The sequence below is a fragment of the Schistocerca serialis genome, chromosome 9 (assembly GCF_023864345.2).
Source record: "Schistocerca serialis cubense isolate TAMUIC-IGC-003099 chromosome 9, iqSchSeri2.2, whole genome shotgun sequence".
In the NCBI taxonomy this organism is placed as follows: Eukaryota; Metazoa; Arthropoda; class Insecta; order Orthoptera; family Acrididae; genus Schistocerca; species Schistocerca serialis.
Window position 1 is genome coordinate 15,718,081 of NC_064646.1, and position 12,201 is coordinate 15,730,281.

General features: G+C 44.1%; 1 protein-coding gene across 2 annotated transcripts in view; it reads left to right on the forward strand.

The window, feature by feature from the left end:
* The window catches only part of LOC126418562 (uncharacterized), a 153,324-nt gene that overhangs the window by 93,150 nt on the left and 47,973 nt on the right, over positions 1–12,201 (forward strand). For both annotated transcript variants that reach the window (XM_050085378.1, XM_050085379.1), the window contains exon 2: positions 2,493–2,660. In XM_050085378.1, coding sequence (XP_049941335.1) covers positions 2,493–2,660 — 168 coding nt within the window. The remainder of the gene's footprint in view (positions 1–2,492; positions 2,661–12,201) is intronic.

Here is a 12,201-nt window from a genome sequence, read left to right on the forward strand (position 1 = left end):
AATGTCCTGTGTCAGGAAACTGTTCTACGTATTCTCCATCGACATAGGTTCCATTATTTTCAAATCTGTCTCCATCAACAGCTGCGTGGACACGATTATGTGAAGCGTGTTACTTCTATACATTAGAATTAAGACACGGCACTCTTGATGTATTATCTTCCTTGTTTAGTGATGAAGCCACATTTATCGATCACAGCCAGGTAAACCGCTGGAAGAAGCAATATCGATCTCTTGACAATGCCCGTAGGCTTCATCAAGTGGAACGTCAGCGTCCATCGAGTGTAAACGTGTGGTATGGGGCAGAGAAACATCAGCTTATAAGCCCGTTATTCTTAGACGGAACACTGAACACGCACAGGAATCGCAGCCTGCTATCAGACCATCTTCCACGGATGCCAGAAGACGTTTCTCTGCAGATTAGGAGGAATCTGTTGTACCAAATGTTGGGTGACCAGCCCACAGCACACGAAGTACTACAGCGTGTCATGACGAACCGTTTCCAAATCGTTGGATTGGATGTAGAGGGCCTGTACCTCGATCGGTCCATTCCGTGTATTTGACGCCTTTAGACTTTTACTGTGGGGAAAGCTCAAAGACGTTGCCTACAAGGACATATCAACTACACCCGAAGATCCACTATGTGATTAAAAGTATCCGGACACCTGGCTGAAAATGACTTACAAGTTCGTGGCTACCTCCATCGGTAATACTGGAATTCAATATGATGATGGCCCACACTTAGCCTTGATGACAGCTTCCACTTTCGCAGGCATTCGTTCAGTCAGGTGCTGGAAGGTTTCTTGGAGAATGGCAGCCCATTTTTCATGGAGTGCTGCGCTGGCGATAGGTATCGCGGTCGGTCGGTGAGGCCTGGCACGAAGTCCGCGTTACAAAACATCCCAAAGGTGTTCTGTAGGATTCAGGTAGGACTTTGTGCAGGCCAGTCCATTACAAGGATGTTATTGTCGTGTAACCACTCCGACACAGGCCGTCCATTATGAACAGGTGCTCGATCTTGTTGAAAGATGCAATCGCCATCCCCGAATTGCTCTTCAACAGTGGGAAGCAAGAAAGTGCTTAGAACATCAGTGTAGGCCTGTGCTACGATAATGCCATGCAAAACAACAAGGCGTACAAGCCCCCTCCATGAAAAACACGACCACACCATAACACCACCGCTTTCGAATTTTACTGTTGGCGCTACACACGCTGGCAGATGACGTTCACCGGCATTCGCCATACCCACACCCTGCCATGGGATCGCCACATTGTGCACCGTGATTCGTCACTCGACACAACGTTTTTCCACTGTTCAATCGTCCAATGTTTACGCTCCTTGCACTAAACGAGGCGTCGTTTGGCGTTTACTGGTGTGATGGGTGGCTTACGAGCAGCAGCTCGACCACGAAAACCAAGTTCTCTCACCTCCCGCCTAACTGTCATAGTACTTGCAGTGGGTCCTGATGCAGGTTGGAATTCCTGTGTGATGGTCTGTATAGATGTCTGCCTATTACACAATACGACCTTCTTCAACTGTCGTCGGTCTCTGTCAGTCAACAGACGAGGTCGACCTGTACGATTTTCTGCTGTACGCGTTCCTTCACATTTCCACTTCACTGTCACATCGGAAACAGTGGACCTAGGGATGTTTAGGAGCGTGGAAAACTCGCGTACAGACGTATGACAGAGGTGACGCCCAATCATCTGACCACATTCGAAGTCCGTGAAGTTCTGCAGAGCGCCCCATTCTGCTCTCTGACGATGTCTAATGACTACTGAGGTCACTGATATGGAGACTTGGCAGTAGGTGGCAGCACAATGCACCTAATATGAAAAACATATGTTTTTGTGGGTGCCCGGATATTTTTGGTCAGATAGTGTATGCAACGACATATTACAGCAGCTTATCCACTGAAATGCTAGCAGATGTGCAGCAGTCGTTCCACACCAGAGTGGAAGCTCGTATTGACGCGTACGGCAGTCATTTTGAAGACGACGTGCGACGGTCAATTTTCTCGTTACTGGTCAGAATCCACAAACCTAGTGTATGCACTTGTGTTGGTCTATAGTGTGTCCTACCACATGTATTGTAGAAGTGTCAGTGTGGGAACTTTTCAGAATACGATATCTCATAAGCGACCACACTAGACTTCTGCAAGAAACGCAACTGACATCCTACTTTACCCAACTTTAAGTCTGTTAATGTCAATAGGCATTGTTTCTCTTAGAAAAGTAAATGTTTGCACAAAAAATAGACTTTCTAAGTATTATTCCAATAAGTTTTTTGGATAACAATGCAAACCTCTGACTGCCAATCCATTCTATGAAAACCGTATAACAATAGCTCTTTCCAATTTCAGCAATATTTGCTGTGCAAACTTCAGGTGATTCACCCTGTGTACTGGTAGTATTTTGTGTTTCTGTATCATGTATATATTTACAATTTATTTATTTTAATTAATTTATTTACTTGCGTATTCTTATTGCTAAAGGTGGTGATGCTGGCAGTGGCTGGGGCGCATGCGCAGTTCGACCTACCGTACCCCCTGCAGCTGGTGCGAGCCGCTCCCAGTGCAGTCAGCCCACAGCTATACGGCCCCCAGCCTGAGGCTGTGTCGCTCATCAGAGGCAGCACGCAACCAGGCGACAGCCAACAGCAGGTGAGGTGGCGGTCCAGGGGGGCCGTACTCGAGGGTTAATACAGACAAAAAAAAAAAAAAAATCAACTAATGGTGGATGTCATTAAATGTTGCAGTCCTATATTCATATACACTATTCGCCATTAAAATTGCTACACCAAGAAGAAATGCAGATGATAAACGGGTACATAGATTATACTAGAACTGACATGTGATTACATTTTCACGCAATTTGGGTGCATAGATCCTGAGAAATCGGTACCCAGAACAACCACCTCTGACCGTAATAACGGCCTTGATGCGCCTGGGCATTGAGTCAAACAGAGCTCGGATGGCGTGTACACGTACAGCTGCCAATGCAGCTACAACACGATATCACAGTTCATCAAGAGTAGTGACTGGCGTATTGCGACGAGCCAGTTGCTCGGCCACCATTGACCAGACATTTTCAATTCGTGAGAGATCTGGAGAATGTGCTGGCAAGGGCAGCAGTCGAACATTTTCTGTATCCAGAAACGCCCGTACAGGACCTGCAACATGCGGTCGTGTATTATCCAGCTGAAATGTAGGGTTTTGCAGGGATCGAATGAAGGGTAGAGCCACGGGTCGTAACACATTTGAATGGAACGTCCACAGTTCGAAGTGCCGTCAATGCGAACAAGAGGTGACCGAGCGTGTAACCAATGGCACCCTATACGCAACGTGATACGCCAGTACGGCGATGACGAATACACGCATTCAATGTGCGTTCACCGTGATGTCGCCAAACACGGATGCGACCATCATGATGCTGTTAAAAAAAATGATTCAAATGGCTCTGAGCACTATGGGACTTAACATCTGTGGTCATCAAACCCCTAGAACTTAGAACTACTTAAACCTAACTAACCTAAGGACATCACACACATCCATGCCCGAGGCAGGATTCGAACCTGCGACCGTAGCGGTCACGCGGTTCCAGACTGAAGCGTCTAGAACAGCACAGCCACACCGGCCGGCCATGATACTGTAAACAGAGCCTGGATTCATGCGAAAAAATGACGTTTTGCCATTCGTGCACCCAGGTTCGTCGTTGAGTATACCATCGCAGGCGCTCCTGTCAGTGATGCAGCGTTATGGGTAACCGCAGCCATGGTTTCCTTGCTGATAGTCCATGCTGCTGCAAACGTCGTCGAACTGTTCGTGCAGATGGTTGTTGTCTTGCAAACGTCCCCATCTGTTGACTCAGGGATCCGTTACAGCCATGCGGATAAGATGCCTGTCATTTCGACTGCTAGTGACACGATTCCGTTGGGATCCAGCACGGCGTTCCGAATTACCCTCCTGAACCCACCGATTACATATTCTGCTAACAGTCATCAGATCTCGACCAACGCGAACAGCAATGTCGCGACACGATAAACCGCAATCGCGATCGGCTACTATCCGACGTTTATCAAAGTCGGAAACGTGATGGTACGCATTTCTCCTCCTTACACGAGGCATCACAACAATGTTTCACCAGGCAACGCCGGTCAACTGCAGTTCGTGTATGAGAAATCGGTTGGAAACTTTCCATATGTCAGCACGTTGTAGGTGTCGCCACCGGCGCAACCCTGTGTGAATGCTCTGAAAAGCTAATCATTTGCATATCACAGCATCTTCTTCGTGTCGGTTAAATTTCGCATCTGTAGCACTTCATCTTCGTAGTGTAGCAATTTTAATGGCCAGTAGTGTACCAAGCTATGTTAATACACCAAACACCCAAAAAGTCATGGAACTCTGTGCCCGTACTTGCTTGAAATACGATGACCAGCTCCAGGTTCTATCCCACTTTTATGTATTTGCCAAACAAGTATAGTCTGTTTGTAAACTGATGCGCGAGCAGTGCTCGAGGTGGGGGAGGTGGCCTCTCCGAAAAGAACACTAAACTTGCAGAACAGCTGCACCAAGTATCAGGTTTCTGTCTTGCAACACGTTGCTGCATTTGCTGATTTCTGTACATTCTGTACATTTCTTGAGGTGGTTATAACAGTTGCTAATTTCCGTAATTCGTGTATTGTTATTACCCTTAATGACAAATAATAAATAACCTAACACCCTTTCACGTATCTGAGCAATGCATCATCATTGATTTAAAAGGTGCTCAGTGGAAGGGCTGTTGTCCATACATATTATAAAAATGTACATATGTACGTACGAGGGCTTTTCGGAAAGTAAGGAACGATAGGTCGCGAAATGGAAACCACAGTGAAAAATCAAAACTGTTTTATTTGCAACAGTTAGCTACAACTTCCAGCTGCGTATCTCTATAGTCGCCTATTCGACTTAGACGTTTGTGGTAGCGTTTTACCTACTTTCCAATACCCTCGTTATAGAAGGCAGCCGCCATTGCTTTCCGCCTATTCTCTCCGCTGGCCTACAGCTCGTTTTCTGTGCCAAAATGTTGTCTTCGTAGCCAGGGGTTCGTGTGAGCAGAGATGAAACTCAGAGGGAGACAATTACGGGCTGTATTGTGGGTAATCAAACATTTACAATTGAAAACGATGCAGGAGCACCTTCATTGCCCCTGCAGAATGCGGCTGACAATTGTCTTGGAGAAGAAAATGCACAACAGTTATGTAATGTTGGCTGCATAGCTTCAGGCGAAATTTCTCACCAGGCCGTCGTACTTGGCTGGAGACACTATTGTTCTAGGTATCTTTATGTGCTCCCTGTGTTCTCAGAACTAAAAAGAACGACGTAACGAGATCGACGGGCATACTAGAGAAACTGCCCAATACACCTGTGCACAACTTCATCGGATTTTTACTGTGGTTTCCATTTCACGACCGATCGTTCCTTACTTTCCGAATAACCCTCGTATGTGTGTGTGGGTCCGTCTGTGTGTTTCACATCGCGTCAGAAACCACTGGATGGACGGACGATCTCAACCAAACTTGGTATACATATGCCTTAATTTCAGGCAACAATTTCTGTGGGGGTAACACCCAATTACCTATCATATTTCAAGAGATATGTCACCATAAACACAATGAGATGCATGAGAAACTGCTGTAAGATGCATGACGTTTAAATGTATTGCTTTTGTGCTACAGACTGTATTCGCAATAAATTCCGCATGCAGTATCCACATATGAAGCTGAATGCACCTACAGAAGTACACCAGGGTAACACACATACATCAGGAGGTATGACGTCATAAACAATGCATCATGCCTGACGTTTGTGTGCATTACTCCTGTGCAACTAAATATATTTGCAATAAATTTCGTGGGCAGTATCCACATAAGCCGCTAAATGCACCTACAAAATTATATCATTGTGTGGCATTCAGATCAAGAGATATTACGCCATAAACACTGAGATACGTGAAAAAAAAGCCGCATCATGCATGAAGTTCTAACGCAATTATTCTTTAATATTAAGACACTCCTACCCAGCTGAAATGGTAGTACGTGAAAACAATAGCCACATATAGAGCTATGAAGATGTATTGTCATAGAGACGTTAACAAAATCACGTCGTAGACACTCGAAACAGATGCACCCAACATACAGAAACTTTCTTAATTTGGATACTGTACGTATATATTTATTCATTATACCATTTCTTTATACAACTGTTTCATAATTTCAGAGGTGTTCAAATGGTTCAAATGGCTCTGAGGACTATGCGACTTAACTTCTGAGGTCATCAGTCGCCTAGAACTTAGAACTAATTAAACATAAACTAACCTAAGGACATCACACACATCCATGCCCGAGGCAGGATTCGAATCTGCGACCGTAGCGGTCGCTCGGCTCCAGACTGTTCAGAGGGTGTGTTCTCGAATACATGAAATGAAATTTTTCGATATTCCACTACAAACAAAGTGCAGTTTTTTGTTTTCGTTTCTAATAGAAAAATGGCAAAATAAATACCCGGTCAGTACAGGGTTTGTCAGCTAGTAACGTTAGATAACAGCCTGTAGTTGCTTCTTGTGACAAAGTGTGGTCGAGAGAGAGGGAACTCGCCTTCTCGCTCTTCAGATTACAGGCAGACTGTAGAGCGAATAATATACAACCATGTCCTCAGCATCCTCACTAGGTATTTATTTATTTATTTCATTTGAAAACACAAAGAGTAGAATTTCTGTATTCTTGCATTATATGGACTCTACAATGTTGCTACTCTTTACCGTTAGATTACAATTTTTCAGTGGCTGTTTATCCATTTCAGCTACAGATCTATAACAGATGTCGCCTCAGCAACACAGGTATGCATAAATGATACTAATGTCGGAAGAACATCGCGAAACTATGACAGAAGACAACTGAGGCAAGAAATGTTACCCTATGCCACCTATATCACTTATTGATGTTGTTGTGCCCTTTTTCTGAATATTGTGATATCGCTTGTTACAAGTCTTAATATGCTTTATTATAACTTCCTAATTTTGATGACCTGGGGCTGGTTGTGAACTGCATGGTTTTGCCACATTGCAAAAACTGTTCCGCATCTATACCTACATCAGTGCTCTGCAAACCACAGGGGGTGCTTTCCCACTGTGTAATTTATTAGCTTTTCTTCCCTTTCAATTGCAAAAGGATCGCTGGAATAATGTCTGCTTAAATGCTTCTGTGCTCATTGCAGTTGGCGTAGTATTGTCTTCTCAGTCCCTACAGGAGCGGTGCACAAGAGGTTGTAGTATATTTCTAGATTCTTTAGTCACTACCGATTTTGAAATGATGATTATCATCTGCCTTCTCTTAGCCTGTTGGTCATTCTTCACCGAATACTAAAATGTAACTGTTTGGCATCATTAAAATGTGCAATTTTTTTCATTTCCTGCATTTCAGTTTTTGTACAGTGTTCAAATACCGTGCAAATACTTGACAGCTGGGCGTTGCTCTTTATCTGTGACTGAAATCTGAGCTGAGAATCTGTTCCTGAAGCCACATTACAGTATTTATCTTTTATTCTGAACCTTGACTCTTCGATTGACTTGATGCGCCTCGTCACGATTCTCTTTCTTGCGTCATCCTCTTCATCGGAGAGTAACTCGTATACCTATACCCAGTGCCCTCAATTATTATTTCTGTGTATTATAATCTGTATTTTACACTATAATTTTTGCACTCTAGGCTTCGTCTAACACGAAGTAAGGTTTTTCCTGATATCTCGAGGGATCCTATCGCCCTATCTCTTCTTCTTCCGTCTTCTGTCTTCTGTATATTCGTTTCCTCGCTGATTTTACAAAGACTGTCCTTATCTGCGCGCGTAATTCACAGCATCTTTCTGTAACACCACATCTTTAATTCTTCGAGTATCTTCGTTACAGGCTCTAAAATCTTAAACACATTAAAACTGTTACGCGCGTCAACATATTATTGGCACTCGAGTTGCAGCTTCTCTTTCAGACGGACAGGAATTCTGTAACTCGCTTCGATCCATAGAAGACTGTAATAGATGGATTGTTGACTGTAAAAGCGGCAGCTTACACTCGAGTCACGTTCTTCTTCACTGTTACTGAACAAGTGCCTACAGCATTGCGTGACGCGCGTGTAATTTTCCTCCCACTTGCAACATGTAAGTTCTGTAAGCAGCTGTGTGAGGTGCATCGTTTCGATATTTTAGATTTACTCCCCTGTTGCATTCGATTTTATGGCAAGGAGAAAATAATTGTTCATATTAGATTGGATTAGATTCGATTAGGTTCAGGTTTCGTTCCATATCCAAAAAATTAGATGATTCTCGTGGTGTGGAACATGTTAGAAAGTATAACATAAAAAACATAAAACATTTGAATATAATATTTACTACCTCGATCATTTGTCAGGAGATTGTCAAACTACGTGAATACAATGCAGTAAACCAGAACAGCTAATATTTACAGAAGTAACATGCTTTCAGAATGAAATATTGTTATGCACTATTAATAAATTTATCATAATCAAAATACGAAATCTTGAGGGTTATGCATAGTGCTGTCAAAACTGAAATATAAAAGACATTTTTACTTAAGCTCGCCTAACACTCTCCGCTAATATATTCATCTATAGAGTAGAAGGAGTTGCCTGTCAAAGTCTTTCAGACTCTATTTAAACCGTGCTCTATCTGAAACCAAGTTTTTAGTGGTCTCTGCCGATTTATCGAAAATGTGTGTTCCCGAATACTGGACCCCTTTTCGGACCAAGGTAAGTGATTTTAGGTCTTTAAGCAGTTTGTTCTTATTCCTAGTATTGATACGATATATTGAGCTATTGGTTGGAAACAGAGGTATATTACATACAACAAATTTCATTAAGGAATAAATATACTGAGAAGCAGTGGTTAAAATACAAAGTTCCCTGAACAGATTTCTACATGATGTTCTTGAATTTACGCCACACGCTTTTCGTATCATATGTTTTTGCACCCTAAAAACATTTGCTAGGTTTGATGAGTTACCCCAAAATATGATCCCGTATGACATAATAGAATGAAAGTAAGCAAAGTATGCAAGTTTTTTTCTATTTATATCTCCTACACCTGACATCATTCTCAATGCAATTACAGACTTGTTTAGGCGCTTAAGCAATTCTGTGGTATGCCCTTCCCAATTGAATTTATTATCGAGTTGTAATCCCAGAAATTTGACACTGTCAACCTCTTCGATCTGCATGTCTTCATATGTTATACATACGCTGGAATGAAATCTCTTACAGGTTCTGAACAATGACTCGTTATGTGCCCTAATCTTTTGTACTTTATACTATGACCCTACTGAAGTATACAATGGAGGTAGTAAAACTGCCACACTGTCTTTTCCGAATACCTGTTTTCTAAATTTTCTTATCAGGGTTTCTCCACAACAACGCCGTCTAACTTTAAAAGTTCCCTGTCAAGGTTGCTTAACATCAGTTTCACACTTCCATTTTGGTTACAATGAATTGTTACGGTGCTAGCAGCGCGTGCCTGACATGGTTCTATGTCTCCTGGTAAACCCACTTGGTAAGCAGGCTACTCCAAGTGCTGAAGCAGTATTGTAGAGTAGGTCGCACTAGCGTCTTCATTTGTGATGCCATTTAATGATGCACCGACTTTCTCACAACACTTCTAACAAATCTGTCTTCGATGCGTCTACTCTATGACAGATTTTTCGTGTTCGTCCTATTACATGTCTCTCCTTACTACTGACTCAAAATACATCACCTGACAAAAAAATTGAAACACCCAGAAGACAAGGTCGGATGTCAATGTATACTACTGGCCATTAAAACTGCTACACCACGAAGATGATGTGCTAAAGATGCAAAATTTAACCGACAGGAAGAAGATGATGTGATATGCAAATGATTAGCTTTTCAGAGCGTTCACACAAGGTTGGCGCCGGTGGTGACACCTACAGCGTGCTGAGATGAGGCAAGTTTCCAACCGATTTCTCATACACAAACAGCAATTCACCGGCGTTGCCTGGTGAAACGTTGTTGTGATGCCTCGTGTAAGGAGGAGAAATGCGTACCATCACGTTTCCGATTTTGATAAAGATCGGATTGTAGCCTATCACGATTGCGGTTTATCGTATCGCGACATTGCTGATCGCGTTGGTCAAAATTCAATGACAGTTGGCAAAATATGCAATAGCTGGGTTCTGGAGAACGCCGTGCTGGATCCAACGGCCTCGTATCACTAGCAGTCGAGCTGACAGGCATCTTATCCGCATGGCTGTAACGGATCGTGCAGCCACGTCTCGATCTCTGAGTCAACAGATGGGGACGTTTGCGAGACAACAACCATCTGCACGAACAGTTCGACGACGTTTGCAGCAGCATGGACTATCAGGTCTGAGACTATGGCTGCGGTTACCGTTGACGCTGCGTCACAGACAGGAGCGCCTGCGATGGTGTACTCAACGATGAACCTGGGTGCACGAATGGCAAACGTCATTTTTTCGAATAAATCCAGGTTCTGTTTACAGCATGATGATGGTCGCATCCGTGTTTGGTGATATCGCGGTGAACGCACATTGGAAGCGTGTGTTCGTCATCGCCGTACTGGCGTATCACCCGGCATAATGGTATGGGGTGCCTTTGGTTACACGTCTCGGTCACCTCTTGTTCGCATCGACAGCGCTTTGAACAGTGGACGTTACATTTAAGATGTGTTACGACCCGTGGCTCTACCCTTCATTCGATCCCTGCAAAACCCTACATTTCCGCAGGATAATGCACGACCGCGTGTTGCAGGTCCTGTACGGGCCTTTCTGGATACAGAAAATGTTCGGCTGCTACCCTGGCTAGCATATTCTCCAGATCTCTCACCAACTGTAAACGTCTGGTCAATGGTGGCCGAGCAACTGGCTCGTCACAATACGCCGGTCACTACTCTTGATGAACTGTGGTATCGTGTTGAAGCTGCATTGGCAGCTGTACCTGTACACGCCATCCAAGCTCTGTTTGACTCAATGCCCAAGCGTATCAAGGCCGTTATTACGGCCAGAGATGGTTGTTCTGGGTACTGATTTCTCAGGATCCATGCACCCAAAGTGCGTGAAAATTAATCACATGTCAGTTCTAATATAATATATTTGTCCAATGAATACTCGTTTATCATATGCATTTCTTCTTGGGTAGCAATTTTAATGGCTAGTAGTGTAGTTCCTTATACATACAGACCATCGACGGTTATGTAAGTGATTAAGATCTGCAGTTGTCTGTCACAGGAAGAGCGCCAACGGAGGGAGTTTGTGTTGTTTGTGTTCAGCGTTTTTACCGTGCTTGATAGGGACCACAAGTGGTGTGAACAGCTCCCAGTTGTGTGATACTGCGATGGACAGGGAGGTGCCACATACTTGCGTGAAACAGCGTTATCAGGATATGACGGAGTTTGCAAGGAGCCCCAAGTAGGCTCTCTATTTGGCCGATTGGTCCAAAAGCGCAGTACCCAGGTATGTGGGGCATCCGGATGTGACAGAGGTCTGATGTTGGAGTGAGGCCAGATATACTCCTTGTCAGGGTTTCAGTTGGCCACTTCTGACCACCACAACGGAGGATCGCAGTATTGTGCACCCAGCATCTACGCCTGCCGTCCGAGAACAGGACGTGGACTCCTTGCGACATTCTGTGTGGTCAGAGACCAGCAGCAGCCGGACTCGGGAATTACCGTATGTAGCCTGCCGTTAACATCACAACACAAACGGCTGCATTTGGTGTAGTGTCGTGACCGGGAGGCGTGGATTCCTGATGAATGGTTTCGCATTATTTTCATCGATGGATCGTCCTTCTGCACTACCTATGCTGACCATCGTTGGCGAGTACTGTGGAGACCTGGAAAGCGGTTGCAAGAACTCTCCACTCGCACTAAACCCCCAGAAACGTCTCAGTTTAGCCATTGAGCCTGTAGATGGTGATACAAGGGGCAAACAGTCTAACTGACCATGCTTTTCCACCCGAGGTTTGTGATAATGAAGCCAGTCCATCCTTGAACTGACATGGTGAGCCGCAGCGTAGGAATTCTTTGTACCTGTTATTTGGAGGCGCTCTCGTAGTTTTATGTCCTCTTGCAGAGCCGTAGCAGCACCGCCGAATTCTGAAAGTGCAGTTCTACAGTCTACAATAAA